The 26,615-nt window shown below is 39.2% G+C and overlaps 1 protein-coding gene across 3 annotated transcripts in view; it reads right to left on the reverse strand.

The window, feature by feature from the left end:
* Nucleotides 1-26,615, reverse strand: part of PTPRG (protein tyrosine phosphatase receptor type G) — a 731,557-nt gene that overhangs the window by 540,731 nt on the left and 164,211 nt on the right. For all 3 annotated transcript variants that reach the window (XM_007192374.3, XM_007192373.3, XM_007192375.3), the window contains exon 2: nt 17,150-17,254. In XM_007192374.3, coding sequence (XP_007192436.2) covers nt 17,150-17,254 — 105 coding nt within the window. The remainder of the gene's footprint in view (nt 1-17,149; nt 17,255-26,615) is intronic.

The raw sequence follows: 26,615 nt of genomic DNA on the forward strand, positions 1-26,615 counted from the left end.
CTCCTACCCACACTCTCCCCACCCCGCCATGACCCTTTGCCTCTTTTATCTTCCCCTCCCTTCCTAATAGAGTGTATGAGTGCACAGCAAAGGTGAAGTGTACAATTCCTTAGTAAGAGTGGAATATTAAAGGTTCTGATAAGTTCTGCAGGAAAAACACCTGCAGTATTAATGTTTGCCTCAGCAATTCTCAATCTTCCTTGGCCCCAGGACTTTCCTGCCATAAAAAGCCTATTAACCACCTACTGAACTAGTATTGCAGGCACAGACTCGGATAACTCTCTGAACAACCACCTTCACTTTAGCCCGCTGCCAAGACTTCTTACTATGAGACTCAGTTCAGAGGTAAACAGAGATACTCACACAATTCCATACTGATGATACCCTTTTTCTTCACAGAAACTCTACTCCCAGAGGCTAACGCCAAGAAATCAGTAAAATTATTTAAGTCTTTAGGTAACAGTTAAAATGGCCATAAAAGTCTCCCCATGTCTAAAATTAATTTCTGTAATAACTGTTCCTACCAGAAAGAGACATACATCACACTTGCGAGTTACAGAGATATAAATTCATGATTCGTTGCGGTAAATGGTGGGACTGGTGGCTTTTCTGATGAATAACTCTCTCTTCTCAATCAAATTCAAGACCATAAACATGGATTCTAATAACCGTATTTATGACCAGGATTTTACAGACAAAAATCTGAAATCAATATATTTTTAATTATTATATTTCCTGTCTTCCCAGTGCATAAATCTATTCTGTTCTGTAATGAGAGCCCAAAAATCAAATAGCAAATATTCATCTGAACTTGTATTTTAAGCATTCCACAACCCACTGAAGTGTCTTTCAACCCTGGAAGTTTGTATTTTCTACCTTTTATATTACAGCTGTACCTAATTTATTAAAATCACTTAAAACATCTAAATGCCAAGCAATTCCTATTAAAAAAAATATTTTAAATGCTCTTAAGAGCCAATAAAACATATTCTGCCAAGGGCAGCACTCAGTTGGAGCAACTTGTAGACAAACTACTTAGTTGAGAATCTATGCATTTTGGGGTTGTCTGCATGATGAAATTAGGAAAAACTATTTACTACAGTGAAATCATGATGTATTTGAATAAGCCATAAGAACACAGAGTGAAAGAGCATGATGTTCCTTTCTTACTACAAAAAAAATACTTATTTAAAAAATGGAGTGTGGCTACCCTCCTATTCTAAGTAACATTTTAACAATGAACAGCTGTTTTATAACAATCGTTTTTAACTGGGAAAACATTTTAATATAATAATGGCATTATATAATACATTTGTGATAGGAACATACTTTCTTTTTATAATTTAGTCTATATTTCCATAAGAGAGATTTGAAATCCCAAATCTACCCCTTTTATATATAGATGGAGACCTGGAAAATATGGTATCAATCAGAGATGTTAGACTAAGAGAAAAAACTTAAAAGAAAAAGAATATTCCAAAAACAAAGTCTCCTGTCAACAGTAATGACAAAGAAAGTCATTCGGAATTAGTCTTGGACGTGAGAAAGAATCCAGGGTAGGAAAAACACGCTACGATAATTCCAACATTTCTTTGGGGAGAAAAGTGCTTCTCACATGACCTTCACCATAAATAGGCATCTGGATTTGAATTCCAAATTGTAGAGATGGAAAGAGCTGGAATAACGCAAGTCTGAACACAATTTAAATGGATATGTCAATACTTGGGTAAGATGTTATCATTCCAATTTAAAGAAAAAATATTTCTGGGTCAACCTGGCATATTAATGATCTTACACGTTTTCAAACTCTCAGTAGACCTACCATAGGAGTATCAGGATAAATATATTCGATCTTGGTATATTCAACCTTCTAAGGCACTATCACTGATAACAGATTTCATTTTCAAAACAGAAAGAGGAAAAGAGTCTTTGACCTCCCTGGAGGCAGTGACCCCATGAATCTGTCTTTACATCTAAACATGAACAAGAGGGCTTGAGACAGACCAAGTAGATAATTACCATCTGCTCTGTAGAAAGTTAAGGGTACCATGACACGTATAGATACATGTACACACATTTATCCTCCTCCCCCACAGGATACTTTTTGTTTAAGCCACACACAGAAGGTAAGGAATCCATTCTGGGAGGAATCTGTGGTCATTTTCACAACATTTACATAACTAATATCAAATATTAAGCGGCTGACACTTGACAAAAAGCTGGATCATTATGACCTGTCATTCACCATTCATAGGTCTATTTTCCCTTCCACTCCCTTTGTTAAAAGTGATCACTTAAGAAAGTGAGCTATGCCCTAACCACCTTTGAAGTGACTTGTCAGGGTTCACATCGGGTAACTGTAAACTTTCTCATGGTGCTGCAGGGGCTTGATCAGCTATTCTGGAGAAATGGTACGCATTTCTAAAACAGATATTATTTCATAACAGCCTCTTAGATCAAAGGATTGACACGTGGAGTAGTCACCAGGGACCTCAAAAATAAAACAATAAGAGCAATCTCACCACCTCTTTACCGCAGCCTGGCGATCATTCATTGCCTTCACGCCACACGAGAGGCGAGCTTTTCACCACGACCCGAGTTGTGATGCATTCCTTTATGATTTCATGCAAAGCCTCCTGGAATGGTCAACCTGCCAAGCTTTCCATTTCTCCTCTCCAGTCTCCAGAAAGGGCTGAACAGCATATGCCACTCACTTGATCCTGTAATACCTTGGCCAACCTGCACAACACAGCCAGACGCAACCTCACCATAGAATACTCACTCCACCCAGGAAATACATCCCTAACTGATTAGAAAGGTGGAACTCTCACAGCATCATGGCGACAGACCGCGCAAAAGCAAGGAACTCTGGCAAGCCTCTAGCACGGGGTCAATGACACTATTGACATTTGGGGCCAGATCATTCTTTCTTGTGACTTTGATTTGATTCTAATTACTTTAAATGGAAATAGCCACATATAACCAGTGGTGACAGGATTAACTGGGCAGTACAACCCTGAAAACTGTAAAGGACCCCAAATTCACGGAGCTTTATTATTTTATTTACAACCATGTCAGGCTTCTGAAATCAAAACCTCGTATCAAAAGTAAAGAAATGTCCTTCCTGTAACTGCCTCCCTTATTAAGTGCCATGAGGTTGCTTAGCTTTTAAGACCTGGAAAAGACAACAAGGGTAGCAGGCACTAAGGGCTACTTAGCCAACAGCCATGCCCCCTGCTATTTCTGCCTACATCCTCATTGGTCTGAGCCAATCATGCCAATCCCATTTCTCTCACCAGTGATTGGATGAAGCCTGAACACATTCATTTCTGACCAATGAGGTAAAAGGGTTGATAGACCAAGGGCGGGGTGCTTTGAGGAGCATTTTACTTGCTTTTAAATACACATACAAGAAAAAGATACTTTCTCTTCTTTCTCTGGACTTTATACCTCAGCATTTGACCTCTGGAACTGCTGAAGTCATATTAAAGCCATGAGGAAAGTGATTATAAGTACAAAGCCTACCAGCTAAGAACGGTAAAGTATAAACAACATAGAGTATACCTTAAAGACGGCAGAGTACGAAGATGCTACCTGGCGTGCCCTGTCTGTAGAGGGCTATGTAAGATATAAATTGCCCTTATTATTATTATAAGACAGGAGAGTCCAAAGGTCTTTCCCAGAGGCTAAAACATGATAACTGATACAAAAACAAATCCTTATACTCAAACGTGCCCCTGGAAGTGACCTCGGTGTGAAGTTGGGAGAAAAATCCTGGTAATACTGCCAGCCAAGAATACTCATGACAAAAGAAGCTAATCTTGACTTGTTCTTGCTGGTACAGCAGGTGCATCGTCCAACTGGACATAAGTGTTGAAACTTCCTTTTCACACCCTAGTGGATGGCGAGAGAAAGGGCAATCTTTACACAAGAAGAATGTTATAAAGATAGCTCATTAGGAGGTGCTGTAAGAATATAAAAGCCACAGGACATTCAAAAAGTGTCAAAATCACTTCCCAAGAGGAAATTGTGGACTATGCACTTCACAACAGTGAGGAGAAAATACCTCCCATTATCACAGTGAGCCCCAGAAGCAGAAACACACCACAAATGGCTTCTCTCTCATCTTTGAAGGTACTCTTCCAACAGCCTAGTTACTAGAGGCTCATATTTCATTTTCCTGCTAAAGTTTCAACAACCAATCGATACCAAATGTACTAATGACATGCACGCCCAGCTAAAAGGAAGAACGCTATTCTAACCCTTGGAACTAGAGGGAAGGGTGGGACAGAGATAAACTGCTTCAAGGAGGGAAAGAGGCCAACAATAATTGGGGCAGAGCAACTAAATGATACCTTTGGGAGCAGCAAATTTTTATGCAGCTTCAAGAAGGAGCTTGTTTTCCTCCCAGGCAATGGCTATCAAACTGGGAGAATGTGGATTAACATAAACAGGAAATTTGGATCAAGTGGCTTCCCAAACTCAGAGAAGATCTCAAGGTCAACTAAATTCAGTAACTGGGAGGCAGAGCGTAATGCACACCTTAAAACACCCCACAGTCAACCCTTTCCCTCTCTGAAATTCCCTCCATCATGATAAGCAGGGATGATGGGTAAAACATTTAACAAATCAGGGGCAATAAACACTGACAATGGATGGTGGAGGATGGGTGTTCAATCCCAAAGGTCCCAGAACAGGAAGAGTGGCTGAGGCAGCGATGAAGGGAAAATTCAGGGGGACTGGGCCAGTGTGTATTTAAGATTTTTAATAATCTATGTGACTGTAACCAGAACCAGGACATACAATGAGCTATACTTTTTAAAATTAGGACACTAAATATTTTCCATAATTTTTAAGCCAATTCAAGAAACTCTATACCCTTCTCGATTTTTTTCACATCAGAGATACAGGTTGATTGCATGGCATATAAGAGGTTTTCAATCCTTCCAAGATGGTGATAATATCTGGTAGAGAAGAAGACTCATTTTGCCATACTGGAATGCCAGCTGTACAATTGCTGAGTTAAAATTTTTTTCTTAAACTGACTCACTTTTTATAAAAATCTTAAATATGTAATTAATAGGAAACTTAACACACCAAAACAGAAAACTAGCATGGTCTGTCATATATTAGGGGTACCAAGAAATAATGAAAGCCAAAGGATCAAATTCTAAAATACTCTCCCAGCTGAAGGCTCTGGGCAAGACCCATCTCTTTTAAAAAGTGATGTTGGCAAGTGACAGACAAGTGTTAAAAGACCTATTAGCACCAAATTGTGAGTTTCTCCTTGATAAAGAACTCAAGAAGAAGTGACTTTATTATGCTAAAGTCAAGTTTTTATACCACAGTAAAGTCATTTTTCACATGAAAAAAATCACATTTAATACTACACTCAGGGAAAACATTATTTATTATACACTGTAGTACTATTAATGAAAAGCAAGGATTCCTAAAGTTATCAGAAAGCATTTGTTGAGAAGGCAAGGTTCTACGTTATACACCTACCACTGATTTGTTTTTCAACGTAAACAAGGTCTTTATTACATGATAGAAAATGGGGTTTAATATAAATGAAACAGAGTACAGTTAAATTTTAATAGCTAGAAAGACAACCAAGAAGATACACTATCCTTAATGCTATTAGTCTCAAATAGGGTCATGGGAAATTACCAGCTGAGAGATGGAGGCGAGGTTAATTTCAGAATCACTTAACAAATCTTTGCTGAGAGCCAACATCACCACTTCACACGGTTATCAGACTAGTAATACTCATGGTGGACTGACCATAACAGGACCATATATGACTTAAGACTTTTGCTCAGGTACAAGATTACACTTGATCCTGTGAACTGAGTTCCTGACTATACTTTAACAAACAGAATATCCTATCTTTAAGCACACATTAGACACTTATTCCAGCCACGTAATGGCAATACTAAAAGTTCAAAAGCCAATGAAATCCAGTAAGTTTTCCCTTACTTTTGTATTGCTACCAGGCTCACCCAACCAAGAGAAGAGAAAAGATAAGGAATAAGAGTATAGTTAAACTTAATAATTACAAAAAGGGAAAAGCCAATAAAATGTTACTCAGCATGATATATATGAATCATATTTTATTTGCCAAAAAAAGTTCCACATAACTGAGCTTAACAATATCCAAAGGGAATGACAGAATGTTCTTCTGTTTTATATTGTCAGAGAGTGGGCTTTATGAACTAAATCAGATATAATAAATGAGTACATTTTGTTAGGTTACAAATGAAGATGAGTAGCTTTTAAGTAAATCACAGAGAACACTGCAAATCATTGCTCTCCAATTATTAGGCCTGTATAAAGCTAGGTATATTTTTCCTTTGAACATTTAAATCAATCATGTCCCTCCACTAACCCACACTCACCCCACCCCTGCCCTAAAGAAACTAGTTTTAAAGGAGAGACTATCATCCTTTCAAATTTATGACCAGGAAAAAAGATGTCTGACTTTGATCCATCACAGATACGAAAAATATATACTTACAGATAACTCTCTGTATGCCTTCTGTAAACCCACAAAATTTATAGATTACTAAATATTAAGATTTATGTTATATCAAAGCAAATATTGACCTTACCTCTGTCTGGGCCAATATTTACTGCTTTGCTCAATAAATCTTGCTGTTCATTTTCAAACTGAGTCAATATCAGTTCATTAATTTCTGCATGATTCATATCAGCATTTTATGAAATTTGAAATGCCAGTGAAAATGTTGCACCTAAAAAATTTAGATATAGCCAATTAAAGAGACAAAAAGCCTTTTGCTTTCCTTCTGGCTTTCCTTGTAGTGTTTTTCTTTTTCTTCTTCTTCCTCTCCCCTCGTAATTGTTACAAAGAAAACTGCCTAAATTTGATACAATTCAGCCATCTATTATAAAATAAAAGAATTCTTTTAGGAAATATTATGAATGTACTGGTATAAGAAATTAAAAAATATTCTAGATATAATTCTATAAGATACTAACAATATTATAGAAATATAAATTTTAAAAAAGCAGTGTCCCTCATTTCTCAGTGATAATCACAATTAACTTTTGCATATAGTCTCCAAACTTCTCAGTTCTATTTCCTGATGGGACCTTATTACCCAAATAATTTTTTATATATCTTGTCGCTCAACCTATTTCATTTTGGTAGATGTTTACTAACCATTTCATAAGAGTGTACTAAAATTACCCAAGTCCCTATTGATGGTTAGCTGTTACACTCACTACGCCACACTGGGAATATGTACAAGTATTTCTAAAAGACAAATTCCTAGAAGCAGAAGTGCTGGATCAAAGACTATCAGTATTTAACATTTTCACAGATATTGCCCAAGAGCCCTTGAAAAAGGCTCCGTCAACCCACTACCTTCAGAGCCAATTTAAAACCCAAACACTTAGCCTTCGATTTACCCATGTTTTAAGCTTCTCATCATAGCAACAATTTAAATTGTTAATGCTGTTACATGGCACTTGATACCAAACAAGCACTGAACAATATTTCATCCTCCTAATATGCTTTTTCCAAGGGTCACAAGGACCCTAAAGAATTTACTGATGTCCTCTTATAACGTACAATAGTGTCCATTAGCTTTACAAATACTTGGGAAACCATCTCCAGCGAGAAGATGCTAAGAAACTTTAGAACTCAAGTAGCAAGGATTAGAACAAGGTTAAAAAAGAAAGAAAAAGAAAAAGATAAAGAACACATCTCTAAGACGCTAGAGTAATTTCATTCAAACAGTGGAGCAAAAAAAAGCCAAACTTTGCATTGAAAAATGGTCGAGGTACCTTAAGCATACGGCACATTTTTCTCTTTTATACATAAAGTCCTGATTAGTGTGTGACCATATGTGTTTTTTCTCACCCAATCTATCCTTGTAATCACAGATCAAGTGTAAAAGAAAAAAAGAATACCTATAGGAAGAAACAGCTTGTCCTACAATGTATTCCCTACCTTGAAAGCCCTCCTATTCCAAAACATTTAGGTAGGAACAGGGAGATACAAAGATTAATTACAGATAAAGGTTCTGCTCAAGGAGCATAAAGTTTAAAGGGTGTAAGAAATATGAGCAAAACACTATGCCATGTCTTAATAGGTTCAAGTCCAAATTTTTTATCTTTATAACCAACCCACCATGCCTCATTTACTCATTTTAAATTAAATGCAATGCCATCTTCAGTCATCCTGGGGATCATCCCAGATAATTCATTTTGCTTTCTCTTCCATATACTAATGATAATGAATTCCCATGGGCTCTTTCATCTCTCAAATTCCTGGATGATACAACCTCATTGCTTCTCATAGTTTCTCACCCTGCCCTCTTCCCCTGCTGACCGATCCTTATCCCTACAACTCGTGCTGGGACTCAAACATAAAAGCAAATTAGTCCATTTCTAGCATGATATCTTTAAATGACTCCCTGTCACCCTCAAAAAGATGTTCTAAGTCACTAGTAGAATTCTGTTAAGACGCTTTCTGATCCACCTCCAATACTCTGCATTATTCCCTTAACTTGCTCCACTCTACCACATGCTCCAGACCTACTGAGCTGCTTCCAGCTTCCCAGTCACGGCCAGGCCATTGACTGTCTTCAGGCCATTGCATGTCCTGGCAAACACCTGCCCATCTTTAATGGTACCTGGCCGTAGCAATTCTGAGGAGTTTCTCTGGCCCATCCCATCATACCACAACACCTGGCACACAGTAAGCAATTAATAAGTATCTTGAACAAAGAAATAAATAACTTCTACTTAAAAAGTGTAAATAGATTAATAGGGAATTGAAGAGAAGGTAGAAATTACTTGTAAAAAATAAAGGGGAAACTGATGAGTTAAGACAGTGGGGTCGGGTAGAGATACCTTTGAGCTGGGACTTAGGAGAATGAATCTCAAAAGTGTGGTACCATCAGACCAGAAGGTCTTTATCGCAAAGGGCATGTCTCTGGGGAAATGATTCCCTTAAGAGATTTCGTAGGAGGCATTAGGAGAGGGGCAAATAATATGACAATATTAACATTAAGGTTCTATACTGCCTTCCATTTTTCCAATGACAAAAGCAGACTTTGGCAGGCATCTGTATTTTGCTTTACCTTGTACAGACATTATTAAAAATAGGCATGGAAATATTACTTTAGGAATTTTATTTTATTTTTTTATGCAGCAGGTTCTTACTAGTAATCCATTTTATACATATTAGTGTATATATGTCAATCCCAGTCTCCCAATTCACCCCACCACCATCAACCCCACCCCTGCCACTTTCCCCCCTTGGTGGAATTTAATTATATTTTAAGTTCACCAGGGGAGCTCCTTACTTAAAGGATCCAACGGTGAAACCTTTTGTAAATCACCCACTGATTTATCTGAATTTCATGGCAGGATCCCCTTAGTGAGTTCCCAAGCACAGACTCTGGCATGAATTCATTTATCCATCCATCTATTCAACCACTTAAAAAATATGCACCAAATATCTACAAAATGAGATACTCTGGTACAAAGCAGGAAAAACAAGGAATTATAAGCTATAATCTTTGTCCTCAAAAACTCTACATTTAGCTGGGGAAATTACACACACACACACACACACACACACACATGCATGTTATAATACAAGATGTTCATGTGAATAGTGTAGTGCAGTGGCATACAATTAAGAGCCATACCAGGTGATTACATATATTACCGCTAATCCTCAAAGCCATCCTACAAGGTATGTCCTTTTATCTCCATTTTACAGCTGAGCAAGTCATCAAACCCCAGGACAATTAGAAAGGACATTGGCTATCTCCTCCCACAATTTCCTGCCCACAAAAGGAATGCCTCTTAGAATAATCCTGCTTGATCCAGTGCAACACCAGACACTTCATACAAAGAATTTTGGTCATGGCATGTCTCAATTTTGAAGTCCTCTAACAGTGAGAAATATCCCCCTTCGTGTGTAGCATCTGTCTACACAAGAAAAACATGAGATATACATTATTAAAAGTGCAGAAAACCAAACAGGGTAAACTAAAAAGGGGTGGGAGGAGAAACCGCCACCTGTTTTTCCCCAAGTCTTTGAGGGGGAAGAGAGAAAACAGAGAGCTTTATAAAAATGCCTCAAAAAGGCCATATATGACAAACCCACAGCAAGCATCATACTCAATGGTGAAAAACTGAAAGCATTTCACTAAGATCAGGAACAAGACAAGGATGTGTCCACTCTTGCCACTCTTATTCAACACAGCTTTGGAAGTCCTAGCCACGGCAATCATAGAAGAGAAAGAAATAAAAGGAAAACAAATTGGAAAAGAAGAAGTAAAACTGCCAGTGTTTGCCGATGACATGATACTATACATAGAAAATCCTAAAGATGCCACCAGAACTAATCAATGAATTTGGTAAGGTCACAGGATACAAAATTAATGCACAGAAATCTCTGGCATTCCTATACACCAACAACAAAAAATCAGAAAGAGAAGTTAAGGAAACAGTCCCATATACCATTGCAACAAAAAGAATAAAATACCTAGGAATAAACCTGCCTAAGGACGCAAAAGACTTGTAGTCAGAAAACTATAAAACACTGATGAAAGAAATCAAAGATGACATAAACAGATGGAGAAATATACCACGTTCTTGGATTGGAAGAATCAATATTATGAAAATGACTATACTACCCAAAGAAATCTACAGATTCAATGCAATCCCTATCAAACTACCACTGGCATTCTTCACAGAATTAGAACAAAAAATTTTACAATTCGTATGGAAACACAAAAGACCCCGAATAGCCAAAGCAATCTTGAGAAAGAAAAATGGAGCTGGAGGAATCAGCGTCCCTGACTTCAGACTATACTACAAAGCTACAGTAATCAAGACAGTATGGTACTGGCACAAAAACAGAAATACAGATCAATGGTACAGGATACAATGCCCAGAGATAAACCCACGCACATTTGGGCACCTAATTTACAACAAGGGAGGCAAGAACGTACAACGGAGAAAGGAGAGCCTCTTCAATAAGTGGTGCTGGGAAAACTGGACAGCTACATGTAAAAGAATGAAATTAGAACACTCCCTAACACCATACACAAAAATAAACTCCAAATGGATTAAAGACCTAAAGGTAAGACCAGACACTATAAAACTCTTAGACTAGGAAAACATGGGAAAAACACACTTTGACATAAACCACAGCAAGATCTTTTTTAACCCACCTCCTAGAGTAATGGAAATAAAAACAAAAATAAACAAATGGGACTTAAAAGCTTTTGCACAGCAAAGGAAACCATAAACAAGACAAAAAGACAACCTGAAGAATGGGAGAAAATATTTGCAAATGAAACAACAGACAAAGGATTAATCTCCAAAATATACAAACAGCTCATGGAGCTCAATATCAAAAAAACAATCCAATGAAAAAATGGGCATAAGACCTAAATAGACACTTCACCAAGAAAGACATGCAGATGGCCAAGAGGCACATGAAAAGATGCTCAACATCACTGATTATTAGAGAAATGCAAATCAAAACTACAATGAGGTATCACCTCACTCCAGTCAGAATGACTATTATCAAAAAATCTAGAAACAATAAATGCTGGAAAGGGTGTGGTGAAAAGGGAACCCTCTTGCACTGCTGGTGGGAATGTAAACGGATACAACCACAGTGGAAAACAGTATGGAGGTTCCTTAAAAAACTAAAAATAGAACTGCCATACGACCCAGCAATCCCACTACTGGGCATATACCCTGAGAAAACCATAATTCAAAAAGAGTCATGTACCACAATGTTCACTGCAGCACTATTTACAATAGCCAGGACATGGAGCCAACCTAAATGTCCATCAACAGAGGACTGGATAAAGAAGATGGGGCACATATATACAATGGAATATTACTCAGCCATAAAAAGAAACGAAACTGAGTTATTTGTAGTGAGGTGCATGGACCTAGAGTCTGTCATACAGAGTGAAGTAAGTCAGAAAGAGAAAAACAAATACCATATTCTAACACACATATATAGGATCTAAAAAAAAAAAAAAATGGTACTGATGAACCTAGTTGCAGGGCAGGATGTAGACATAGAGAATGGACTTGAGGACATAGGGTGGGAGGGGGAAGCTGGGGTGAAGTGAGAGTAGCATCCACACATATACACTACCGAATGTAAAACAGTTAGCCAGTGGGAAGCAGCAGCATAGCACAGGGAGATCAGCTCAGTGCTTTGCGACAACCTAGAGGGGTGGGATAGGGAGGGTGGGAGGGAGGCTCAAGAGGGAGGGGATGTGGGAACATATGTATGCATATGGCTGATTCACTTTGGTGTACAACAGAAACTGACACAGTACTGTGAAGCAATTATACTCCAATAAAGATCTATTAAAAAAAAAGCCTCAAATTTCCACTTGAACTTGCTCCAAATTTGTTTCCCATTTCCCTTTCTGGCAACAATGACCTACCTAGCATGTGTTGCGTTTTGTGTAATAATTACAGAAGTTCTGGGCGAACTCCAAAATTCATGGGCTGTCATCACCTCAAGTAACACAGAAAAAATATCTGATTCTTAGTCAAGAAAACTAACAGAAGAGAAAGTGTTGTAATATTCCCAATGAGATACTCTTAAAACTATTGCTTTCATTTTTTTTTCTGTGTAATTCTGCATGAAACACATCAAAGGTCTTTCCCCCCTTTTCCCTATTCTTGGTATAAGGAAAATAAATCCAAAGATATAAAGCAATCTTGAAATTACACTGCTATTATTAGCAGTTAATAATAATAATCTTACATTTATGTTCTGCTTCATATCTCTTATGCGTGATATTTTCAAGTTGAACTCAGATATTATGAGCACTCCTTTTTAGAGTAGAAAAAAGTAAGAACCAGAGAGATAACCTATCCTCAGATGAGCACAATGGGACTAAAACACCTGTCTCCAGGCTCCTCAGTAAACAGTCCTCTATCCTAAAGCTGTAGGTGTTCACAATGGCATCATTTGATAAGCCTATGAAAGTAAAGTTGTTTAGCATTTCAAATATAAATAGGATGTAGACATTATCCAAGGTGATGCAGTGAAACTGAAATAACTCGGCTAGTCCTAAAGGGATAAGTTACACTAGTATCAATGAAATGCTATCATGACAATATCCGTAAAACAAGTTCTCCACAGCTCAAATACTTACGCAACTCTCCTCAAGTGACCAGGTGGGATGCCACCAGAATAATCAGACCAGCGTCATTCACCAGAACCCACCCTGTACCCAATAGCAACCTAATGATTAGGACACCAGAACCCAGGGGCCCCTGGACCACCAACACCCACTCCTCTCTCCCCGTTCCACCTCCTGAAGCACATCACTCCCTCATCTTTGTCGCTTCCAGTACTTTCCGAGAGCAGGACCACCAGAATCACTGTGAATGCTACCTAGAACATTTGCTGGGGATATTTCAGCTCAAGGGAAATGCAAGGCCAGGAAACACAGAGATGTGTTCCAAATCTCTGGAGAGTTTTGTTTATGAGTCAGGCTAACATCTGCTCAATAACCCAGACTGTATCAGTGTGATCAGGAGTTGCAAACCTTCTCTGTAAAGGGCCAGATAATAATATTCTAGGCTTCCTGGTCAAAGGTCTATGTGGCCACTACTCAACTCTGCAGTGGTAACATGAAAGTAGCCATCAACAAGTGCCAAACGTGGTTGTGTTCCAATAAAACTTTACTCACAAAAACAGGTGCTGGTTTGTAGTCTGCCAAGCCCTGAACTTAAGGATAGTTTTGGCTTAACCCTCATTCCCACATCTCAAATGGGCAATTCTTGTGAATTATGGCTGATAGAATTTAGCTAGTTAGCTCCAAGTATTACCTAGGGATCACCCACTGTCAATCATAGCACCCAACTGAGAATTCCAATAACAACAATATCAACAGTAGCAAAAGTACTAATAGTGCCAAAAACAGCAAGAAGTAATATTAGGTACATTATACCAGGGATTTGTTAAAATTTCCACACACGTCATCTCATTTCATTCCCATTAACATCTCTATGAGGGAAGTTCTATTAAATTATTCCTATTTCAAAGATGGGGATGGGCTTCCCTGGTGGCGCAGTGGTTGGGAGTCTGCCTGCTAATGCGGGGGACGCGGGTTCGAGCCCTGGTCTGGGAAGATCCCACGTGCCGCGGAGCAGCTGGGCCCGTGAGCCACAGCTGCTGAGCCTGCGCGTCTGGAGCCTGTGCCCCGCAGCGGGAGGGGCCGCGATGGTGAGAGGCCCGCGCACCGCGATGAAGAGCGGTCCCCGCACCGCGATGAAGAGTGGCCCCCACTTGCCGCAACTGGAGAGAGCCCTCGCACGAACCGAAGACCCAGCACAGCCAAAAATAAATAAATAAATAAAAACCTAAAAGTTAAAGATTTAATCTGATCACCTTTCATTCTTTAAAAAAAAAAAAAAAAAAAAAAAAAAGATGGGGAGACTGAGGCTCCAAGCAGTTAAATGCCCTCCCAACATCATAAACATATTAAGAGATAAGCCTTAGATTTGAACCATAGTCTATGTGACTTCAAAATTCACACCCTCACACACAATACCCCCCAAAGCACCAATGCCTTTATCTTAGGAGGAACTAAGACAAACTTGTGAATTAGGGTCATGAGATTAAAATCTGGACCATTAAACCAATCTTTCAGAAGTGGCCTGCTTCACCTCCGCTAAATCTAAAACCATTCCCCTCTGCAAATAATGACCTTTCTTTTGGCAGTCCAACTTTCCAAACAACATTTATACCTATAGGTAATAACTGCAGCTCATAGTTCAACATCTGGTACACTGTGGTTTTAAGGCCCTTGTCTGAAGTACCAAAGGTGACAGGCAACAACTCTTACTCCTTCCTGCCCTTTCTTTATCTATTTGCCAAATGCTAAGGAGTGTCTCTAAAGGATCCCAAGTGTTCTTGACATGAGAACCAATATTTCACCACTTTGCTGAAAATAACCACTGACACCATGGAATTTTCAGGAAGATGTTTAAAGTATAGGACTATAAACCATCGATTGATATCTCTCTCATTCTTTTCTTCTCCTTTTACTTTTATTTTTTCCATTACACCTAGCAAGTTACTCCACTGGTTCTTCCAAGCCAGTCTATATCCTTCTGGGGGATTCTTCAAATGACTGTCTTATCCTGATTCCAGAAAAAAAAAACAACAACTAAAACAGAGGTTGACAAACTATGGCCTGTGGACCCTATCCAACCGGCCGCCAATTTTAGTACAACCTGAAAAGTAAGAATGATTTCTCTATTTTTAAATGTTTGAGGGAAAAAAAAAGTCTAAAATATAAGATTTCCTGACACATGAAAATTATAATAAATTCAAATTTCATTGTTCATAAATCAATTTTTATCAGAACCCAGTTCGTCCATCTACCTATGGCTGCTTTTGCACTATAAGGCAGACTTGAGTAGCTGCAACAGAGACCATATACCCTGCAAAGTCCAAGATACTTACTACTGGGATCTTTATAGAAGAGCATGCCAACCCGCTGAAGATGAACTAGTAGCCGTTCTACCGACAGAAACAGTTCCCAAATCCAGACACAATGCATTCCAGAAATACAAAATGGAGACTCATTAAGTCCACCAGAGTTAAGAATATCAACAAATGCTCCATCCCAAAGATTGCACTAATTATGTCCATTCTTAACTAAGTAATGGGAACATTTTTAAGGCCCTTCATTCCTTCACGGCCATTTGCAATTGTAGATGCTGATGGGATATAACTTCCAATTTCCCAACAGCATTATTATTCAAAATTGATGAACTGTAAATAGCAGGCCACTTTATGTCTCTTCCTAACTGATATCAGAGCCACAGAGTACAAAACGATAAATTTTCTTTGGGTTTCTTGGCAAGAAGCTATATATATGTAATTTCGGCCTTCATCTTCCAATTTCCTTCATTTATCAGAAACGGTGACAAAAAGGCTCTAATTAGATAATTCTAATCACAAGGAACGGGGTGTGATGGAAGACTTCAGAATCACTATCTGTTCCTTGCAAAACAAAACAGATAGACTATTCTCCCTGTCGGGGCAGGAGATTTATCAATAGACAAAAGGATGCAAAAAGCCAATAGATAAGGTGTAATTAAAGATCAGGCCTATAAATTTTACACTGACATGAATTTAACAGGATTTGCAGGTGGAAATTCAGGGTTTAAAACCAGAGTATCATTATGAAAATAATACCTTTCAGTTCTGTATGCAACAACATTGCATAATGCACAGATGTATTATTAAGACTAATACTCCATGCCTCCAAGCACTTTCATATAAAAATTTGAATTATTCAGTGCTAGAGTGATTTCCAAAGTGGTCTGTCTTCCTCAAGCATTCCTCCTTAATTAGCTACGCTACATTTTCCATGTATTTTTGTGCACCAAAATCTCTTTTAGAAATAACAATCCACCTATCTTATTTTTGATAGTTGTTAGAAGCGTAAGCCAGAAAGGCCTGTATATTCTTGCAGATCTTTTTTTTTTTTTCGCCCCTTCAAATGTAAGAAAATTATTTCCAATGTAGTATTCAACATAGTTTTAACAATGCTCTCTCTCTTCACTGGCTCAAAGGCGAAATGTGAAAAAAAAAATGTAACGAACTACAGAAACACCGTAGAGGGCTGAAATACATTCAACTAACAAGATTTGATTTGAAAATAAAGTTGCATTTCTTAGATCAAAGCATAATAGGTCATTTTGATACGTGACGCGCTGTAATATTTAGCAGCTATTTAGCAGCTGAAGACTAGGCTTATATTTTCTGCTCTCTGAAATCACAGCCACTGGGAAGAGACAAGAAAAGGCTGCATCTTTCAGAAAATTACAAGTTTGGTACAATAACTCATTAACAAGTAAAGTTCAGAAATAAATGCAAATTGAGGGGAAAACAGCAGGTTGAGAAAACAGGTGGGAGAGATAAATTAAGGTACTTATCACCTTGAGGAAAAACAGGCTTGAATATTTCAACTTTTAGTGAACTACAAAAGGTTTGAACAAACAGAAATCAGGCGTGAAAGTGATTAAAAGCGTGCTTTCGAATGAATTTAATGGGATGTGAACTGGCCTGTATGATCGCGGTGGGAACCAGTCAACTCACCCGAGTAGGCCCAGTACGGGTCGCCGGAAGCCTTGCGCCTGCGGATCTGCGCCGAGCTGCCCTGTCTGTTCTCGTGCAGGGATCCCATGTAGCCTTCCGTCAACACTGCAAGACAGGAGAGCCGCGGTGAGTCAAAATCATCACCCCGCTGCACACAGGAGGGGTGTCAAATGCACACAGCCCAGTGACCACATAGAAGCACAGACCTTGGGGGTAACTGAACAGAACCTCCTGATTTTACAGAAAAACAACTAGAGGAGAATCTAGAGAGATTACCAGGATTATTATTAATACTAATAATAGCTTACAATGAGCCTTTTCTCTGTGCCACGAACTCAAGATGCACTAAACACTTTACATACATTATCTTATATAATTCGCAAGGAACTACCAGGCAGTAGATACAATGTCTCAATAATGGGTCCATTCAGATAAGCAAACTGAAGCTTAGAATAGTTGAGTAACTTAGGCTTGCCCAAGGTCATACAACTGTAGGCCTAGAACCCGCGGTTCTGGTTCCAACTACATGCATAAGCCTATGTCCTAGGTGCACAGGGCCTCTAGCCTTATTTCATCTTCATCGAGCAAGGGGTCATTCCATCTCTTTTACAGATGGAGGAATGAAGGCTCAGAGACACTAAGTAACCAGTCCCAGGTCACACAGCTAAGTATGCAGCAGATCAAGGAACCAAATACAAGCATGCCTGCCACAAAGCTCAGGCCTCTGCCATCCAAACACAGCACAGTCTGAGGCCTGGAACACACCCCATGGTGTGAACCAGTCCTCCACATACTTTGGACCCCAGATAGTCACCTGTTATATCTGAAGATATGAAACTTGAAACCCTCCAAGGCCAGCAATGTTCAGAAAAGAAACACTGCTTAATGATGTATTTCTTTGAAAACGCAGAATGAATCCAATCTGCTACCCCAATATGGAGCGCTTCCATCTGCCTGCTACAGTGTTCAAAGCCCTCCGCTCCCAGCTCCTTCATGGATGCAAATTCCTTTTGTGGTGAGCCCACACCTGAATGCACTGATGTGTAAGAAGACAAGTATCACAGGTGCCCAGAATCCAAAATGAATTGGAACTGCACTTCAAACAATACATCCCAGCTGTCCGTGTTAATATTTAAATGCACCCAAACAAAATCAAGTGTGCCTTTGAAAAGCAAGGAAAATGGTTAGAGGAACTGTATATTCATATTCAGTTTAAGACTAAGATAGCACCAAGAAAGCACAAAACATTATTCCAAATTAGTCAGAGTAGTGATAATAACAATCATCTCACCATGATGGCATTAGCTTTGTTGACAACGTGATGGTCATGAAGAAAAATTAGGCAACATGTAAAGTACTTTATGCTTGCGCGTTCATTGCAAAGACTGGCTTTAAAAGAAACAATGCTTGAACAAAGCTACTCCACAGAGATGAGCCCTTTAGAGAGAAATGGGAATCTTGTAAAATCCAAACACACATTCCAAAAGTAAACCTGGTGTCATCTATGCATGCTCTTTGGTCCTGAATGACAAAGTCAAAACCTAAGTTACTAACCATTTTTAAAGTAAGATGAAGGTTTAGATACATATGGTCCAATTCATCCTATACTTTTGCAGATGAGCCATTCAGAGCCTCAGGAAGTTGACCATTCTAAGCTTCTACGGATCAATAATAAAATTTCCCACCTCCTAGTCTCCTAATCTATTTTTTCCTCCACTAAAGCATACTAAATAAACAGTTGGTCGGCTTCCTTGTCTGTTCACAGTAACTTGTGTTACCTTCATAATGATCCTATGAAGTTGGTATTTTTAATTCCATTTTACAGACAAGGAAACTGAGGCTCAACCACATAACCAATAAATAGTTTCCTAATTGTTCAACTGATTTTCTATGCATGTGGGAAACATCTTATGTACCTGTCTTCTATGCTTCTTAGAGCTAATTCACTCTGAATAATCACTGACAAATAATCCTTCCTCCTTGTATCAAAACAATGAGTAAAAAAACCGTGTCCCCATTCCCACACATACCCCTGGGGCCAGGGACACAGTTTACAGTGATTCACTGGCTTAAGTCAAACAAGGCCCACCCTTGGACCTGGCAGGGATGGGGGCAACATGACGTGGTTGTCCAATCCATGACTCGTGACCTAGCAGGTGGAGTGGGGTGTGATGATTACCAAAACAGAGACTTGGCAACAAATTTCCACTACGTTATCAGGCATTTAAAAAGCCCTACACACACACCCAGAGCTGAATAAGGTGCTCTGCTCATAGTAGCTGGTGTTGTCCTTATACCAATCTTATGAGGCTCGTATGTTTAGCCCCGGTGATACATATGTTTGGGAATGGAGACACCGGCCAATCAGAGAGATTCTTCTCTCTCTTGCTGAAGGTGTTATGACATGAGCTGGAAGCTTCAAGGGGATGGTTGAGGGTCAAGCAGGGGATCAGTAGAGGCACTCAAAAACGGAACCAAGCAGGACTTCCGTGGTGGTCCAGTGGTAAAGAATCCGCCTTACAACGCGGGGGACGCGGGTTCGATCGCTGGTCGTGGGACTAGGATCCCACATGCCGCAGGACAACTGAGCCCTTGCGCCACAACTACTGAGCTCGCGCACCTCAACTAGAGAGAGAAAACCCGCATGCTACAATGAGAGAGAAGCCCACGCGCCGCAAGGGAAGATCGTGCATGCCACAACAACGATCCTGCACGGGTGCCGCAGCTAAGACCTGACACGGCCAAAAATAACTTAAATAAATAAATAATAAATCTTAAAATGAAACCAAGCCAGAGAAAGCAAAATCTATGGATCAATTCTGTTGACAAAATTGAAGCTCAGGATAAAGCCAATTTGAAACCAACCCCCTGGAAGGCTTTAGAGTTACATGAACCAATCACTTACCAAAGCTCACTTTTCCCCAGTGACACTCATGTGACCTTCAAACAAGTCACTTCAACACCTAAGCATCAATTTTTCCACGCAGAAAAGGCCACTATTGAACTAGAACTCTGACTCTCAATCCTGGCTGCTTTAAAAACAAAACAAAACAAACAAAACCCTATGCCCTGGACCCTACCTCCAGAGATTCCACTTTAACTGGTCTGGGGTGGGACCAAGATATCAGCCTTTTTTTAAAAATGTTCTCCAGGTGATTCTATTTTGCAGCCAGAGATAAGAACCACCGACTTCCCTGCTGAGCTAGACCTGAGGCCCTGTTATCTGGGACACTATTAACTTACCCTCACAGCCTGTGACTTGACAGGCTAAGCCTGTCTTAATTCTAGTAAAGACCTGGCCACCGAAATGAATAGCCTGCTGCCTAAATCACACCAGTGTGGCGTTGACCTGAGCAATTAGAAAAGCAAATCTAAATTGAAGGGCTTCCCTGGTGGCGCAGTGGTTGAGAATCTGCCTGCCAATGCAGGGGACACGGGTTCGAGCCCTGGTCTGGGAAGATCCCACATGCCGCGGAGCGGCTGGGCCCATGAGTCACAATTACTGAGCCTGCGCGTCTGGAGCCTGTGCTCCGCAACAAGAGAGGCCGCAATAGTGAGAGGCCCGCGCACCGCTATGAAGAGTGGCCCCCACTCGCCTCAACTAGAGAAAGCCCTCGCACAGAAACGAAGACCCAACACAACCAAAATAAATAAAATAAATAAATATTTAAAAAAAAAAAAAAAATCTAAATTGAACCAGAGTTCCAGCCAGATTCGGCTCACAAACAAATGAACCAGGTATAAAAGTAAAGAAGGAATGAGGATATTCATTTATACTCTTTACAGAAGATCACAGTAGAATCACAGTCTCCATCACCAGTCCCCTCTTCTTTTTTTTCCTGAAAGGGAAGTGCCTTTTATTTCTCAGAACTTTTGAGAATATTAGGGTGCAGCAAAGGAGGACAAAGCCCGCCAGCAGCTGCATTACCCATCCTACCGGGAATGCAAAGCTACGGAGTCCAGAGGTTCATCAGGTAAGTGTGAAAATGTCCAAGTACCTAGAAGTAGACCATAATCCCAACAGTCTTTAACCGGACTGGATACAGGCCATAGGTTTTAGGGTCCCACACACGTCACCTCTCCAAACCCACTAAACCATTAATGAAAAAGCAAGTCTACAAAGATATATCCAACTCAAGAAACAAGGGAGGGACACATCAGAAGGTCCTCCCCTGACACTGCAAAGTAATGGAATCCATACCCCAAAGCACAGATACTTTCCCAGCCATACGTCACACTGCGGTGTAGGGCATCTGCACTGAGCAGTGGAACTGCTTGTCTGAAGGGGGTTCACTTGGGCCAAATGTGAGAGGTGTGGCTTTGCTGTATAAAGACCAACAGACTAGAAGTGACAGAGGGGGCAGGGCCGTCCCAAGGAAGGTGGGTTAAGGCCGTCATCATCACACTCCCCAGAGTATTGAGGAACAATGTGGGTGGTGCCCAGCAAGGTAAGAATGGGCAGGAAAACCTGCATCTGAAGGGCATGCTGCATGGCCTATGAAGGGCTCTAAGCTCCCTGAGACAAGGAGCTCTCAGCCTACCTCCCATGATGGAGCTTGGCATATGGTGTGTATTCAGTAATGAGTGAGTGAGTGAATAAATACATGAACACCAGAAAGGCTCACGGTGCCTGTGTTGGAGGCTAGAGTACGTGTGTGTGTGTGTGTGTGTGTGTGTTGGTGTGTGCTTATATGAGCCATAAGCAAAAACACAATCTTCTCCCCTACTGTCTCGCTTTTTAAACACCACTCTCCTATCAGAAACAGCAAACATCGAAAACGTGAAACTGGAAGGAACTAGTTTGAGTATCTAATAAGCAATTCTTTAGGAATCAACTCAGAAATGAACCAGGTAGCAAAGGACTTCATCACGCCAGAACCAGATCTCTTTTTTTAAGACATCAACTATTCATTAAAGATAACTATATTTAGTTTTCCCTTTTATTCCATCTATGTCAGTAGTGTGTGATTTCTTTTTCCCCAAATAAGAACATAATCATGTATTACTGGCACCTGCATGATTGAAAACAAAGTTTCAAGTCCCTTCTTCCAATGTGTTTTGATCATATGACAAAGTATTTCCTAAAAGCAACTTTTAAAAATTACTTGAACAGCAGTCAAAAACTGTATATGGAGTATATTAAGCAACGTAACGTCTCATTGGCAAGGAGCAGAGATTTGCAAAAAGAAATAATCTGTGGTTCCCAAGTAAAGATACAGACTCAGCACACCAAATTCAATCAATTTTAATATTCTTCAAACTCTTCTAAACTCCAGGGGCCACCTAACGGCGGCATGGCAATGATATGGTGAGGCTATGAATCATGCTATTGATTTTCAATATCTTCTGTGCAGAAAATTAAATTATGCAAATGAATGCCTTTGTGGATCCTTACCTTCATGTCAAATTGCTTACTTGCTTATGTCAGCAGCTTAATTACACAATTAAAAATGGTGCATGCTTATGAAAATATATAGTTTCACTCCTCAAAACAGACAGGAAGTGTAAATCTGCCTATGGTTATCATGTGACTACCAAGAGAGAGGAGTTGGTGTTATGCCAACATACATTCCGTATTCTCCCAAGTTCTGTAGCACCAAGCCGGCTACGGTTTATGGAGCTGAAGTCGGCTGACAGCCGAAAGCTCAGGAGGGCTTTCAGTGGTTTACAATGCTTCAAGGAATTGGGTTTGCAGTGATGTAACAAGTGTAGAAGACAAATGATGCCCAACTATATATTGCCATACACTCCTCTTCAAAGAGGTTGTCTCTAGTGAAAGTTTAACCAAACCACACACATGGCTAACAAACCTGGACATGAGGAATATCAAACCTGGGTAGCCTACAAGGGTCTGGATAGTATAATAGTAATATGATTTTCTAAAGGGAAAACCCAGCTATTCCCATCACCCAGGAAAATGTGTCTTTCAATGTCAACAGTACAGAAGTAGAGATTTCAAAACCAGTAGCATTAACTAGCCAATGATTCCCACAGCTCACTCAGCAGGAGGAATCTTAAGTAGGCTGCTATGCAGAAAGCTGACTGAGTGACAGGTCTTTTCATCAGGGCGTCTTCAGAAACTCTATCACCTCTCAGAACGTGTACGGAGACTACCTCATTTCCAGCCTGAAGCGAAAAAGATAATAACGTTTCCAGACCCAAAGGCCCGATCCTTTCCTACAAAAATATCCTAAGAGCTACCTACCACAGAAGATATCAACAAAACTGTTTCCTATGTGCATGATTTAATTTCCCAGAGCCATTGGACAGAGTTTATAACAATAAATGTTTTTATTCTGGGAATATAAAAGCAGACGTGTATCCCATCTGCCTTAACTATATCTTCAGGAGGCTTTGGTATAATTCTTACTCTCAGTGTTTTACAGAAATTTTGACTTGAGGAAGAAAGAGTTTCAAGCTGTGTTAACTCTTCTGTGTTAACAGGCTGAATATTTTTCATACCAAGAGACTAGCTCCTCTAAACACTACATCAAATAACATTCTTGACATAGATGTCTTTTCTTGGGTTTTATGGTCAGAGAGAAGGGTCACTGAATCTACATGAGATTAAAAATAAACATATTTACGTATTGATAAAGAATATTTTCTTCCAAAATTGCAAATGTGTAAATTGAAATTACAGAGTACAACTAACGTCTTATTGTTTTTGACAAAAGTGGTCCATTTACACATGCATTTGTATATCTGAAAATGAAAGGAAGTCACAGGTGCCTACAAAGAAAGGAAAACTGTGGCCACCAAGCGTTTCAAAATACCCACGGCGTTCTCCATATTGAACCAGCAGTGTCCACTTGATCATAGCAATGTTATGATCTCCTATAGGGGAGTGTGATTATATGACAGAACTTATGTAAAGGTGGAACCAGAGTCCGTTTATAATGAGAACAGCCCCAAATTCCATCTAAAACAAAGTCGCATATCTTGTACCCAAAGCAAAATAGTGTAGTGACACTTGAGGGTATTTCCACTTAACTGTATGTCCAATTCTAGGTCATTCCAAAGGACTCAGAAGCCTGGGAGAACTGGTCAGCTTCCATCCAAAACTGAAAACATCAGAACAAAGAAATTCTGGCTCCCCAGTGCCAGAATGAAAATTACTTTAGGATGATGGATGGATGGCTCTCATATAAAGAGTCCTAGTTCTCTGCCAGAGTTACTGCCAAAAATAAGCCCACTAAAAATAAGTAACAGGCACGCACATTTTCAAATTCAGAATGCCTATTTCCAGAATGGCAGACAAGCAGTTAAGCAGGCTGTTTGTATTTATTAACTGCTCATACAACAAACAAATTAAAGATCCCTCAAGGATGGTGAAATCTCTCTATCAAGTATAATTTTCTCTAAATTTTAAAGAGCATTTAAGAACATTAAATCCCACACAACAGCCTAAAATGAATAAATCTTTATCTTTTTTGTGACTACAATAGGCAAAATTATCAAATTATAGTTAAAGTAATTAAATATTCCATCAGCCTCTCATCTCCTTTGTGCCTGTATTTCAATTAATTGTAGTAAAATGTACTTAGTGAGTGTCCCAAAAAGTAAATCAAGAAGTGCATTCCTTTGTAACTACTGCATCACAAATGGTCCCCCTAGTTGTTTGTGATACTGAGCTAAGGTCAAATACAATAGATTATATTACAGGAGATTACCTATTTTATCACATTCAAATGTACCCATTGTTCCAACAACAAAAAAAGTATTTTTCATCATCCAAAGTGATAAAGAGACCTAATAGAGAGCCATGACTTTTTTTTTTTTTTTAAGTAAAATAGATTACTAAAACTTACAGGCAGTTCAAGGGAAAAAAGGAATCACAGAGCAATATAGTATCCTAGGGGGACAAAGAACACATTTTTACAGGCTTGTAGAAATTACTTAAGTCAGGTAGAGAAGCAAAATAATGAACTTCTATTTGTTATTTTACTCTAAAATAACACTGATAACAAAAGGCAGAATCTTTTTTTTTTTTTAATCAGACAGGGCTAAAAGGGACAAAAAATTAGAGCGATTCATCTGCTATCAACTATATCATAGTTTAAAAACTTCAGAAATAAAAAACACGCTTCCCAGCAGGTCCGAGAAAGGGTACACTTGAACCAAGGATTTATATGGAGGCTCATTATACATTTGTGGTGAAAATCTGAGAAATATCACAGTTCACTCTTCCTCAGAGACACTCTCCTAAAAAACAATTGGACTCCTGATATCAAACATCATACAGAAATAACCCAGCCGACCCTTCCAATCCATTTTAATCTGTTTGGTTCTCAAAGAATCAAGTTTCTTGGTTCTGTAAGATTCCTGGGAACATGAGGATTAGGCATAGATGGTGTTTTAGCAATGTCCACTGCCACACATCTGTACTTCCAATTTGACAACTGTGCCATCTCTTTGAATCCTTCATGATCAACAGAACGGGCAAATTCAGATTAGCCATTACAACTGGTGGCCACCACGCTGAATACAGCCATGGACCCAGATGTCTTGTTCCACCCACTGTATGTGTTTGCATGCGTGTGTGTTTAATTAGTTGTCAACTTGAGAAAATCCAAGAAAGAACTCCAATATCTGTATTTTTTAATGAGAAATATGAACTTCGCTCTCAAATAGCACCAATATGTTATGTGAATAGTGACTAGCTCCTTAGAGAAGAATCATGACCCTGCCGATGTCAAGTCCCTTTCTTATCTAGTTCCTATGGCCATTTGGGTTTGCCACCTATGGCCTGGCCCAATAACAGGTAATTTACTAACTCAATCTTTGCCTATGAGGAAGGTATTATTAAAAGTACCATCAATATAGTGGCTCATATACTTCTTCCAATAATCTTGTGGCTTAGGTACAATTATTCAGAAAAGGCATGTAACTTGCCTAAGAACACATAGCCTTGAACCAGATATTCCTCTCAAGCCTGTACAGCTGACATTATACTACAACTATTCTTCACAAAATTGAATTTTAGGAATCATAGAAATATCTGTGAGTTAACAGTTTCTCCACCTGCTCAAAAGTAAATAAACGTCACAAGTGAAAAACAGTTTCTCCATGGGCCTTCAAAAACTAAAAACCTAACAATTTCAAAAGGAAGAAGCTGTCTAAGCCACTCTTCCCACCACTATTGCCAATTGTCTGAGATAAAATCTAGTTCTGACAGTACTAACAGAAAAATGTAGAGGGATTTTCCTAACATGATGTGGAGAATATCCAACTACAATTATACAAACACTGGTTATTTGTCTATAAAAAGAAAGTCACTCATATTAAAGCAGAAATAAATATTAAGTTACAACTTGAATTAGGGAAACAAAGTGACACATTGATTAATAAATTTTCTTCATTTTTTCTTGTTTAAAATGTATAACTGTAAATGCCTGATACATTTTTATCCCTGAGAAATAAAGAATAAACTTTATAACTTGGGCCTTTTATATAGCTGAGTTAT

This window comes from Balaenoptera acutorostrata, chromosome 10 (genome assembly GCF_949987535.1).
Source record: "Balaenoptera acutorostrata chromosome 10, mBalAcu1.1, whole genome shotgun sequence".
Classification (NCBI taxonomy): domain Eukaryota; kingdom Metazoa; phylum Chordata; class Mammalia; order Artiodactyla; family Balaenopteridae; genus Balaenoptera; species Balaenoptera acutorostrata.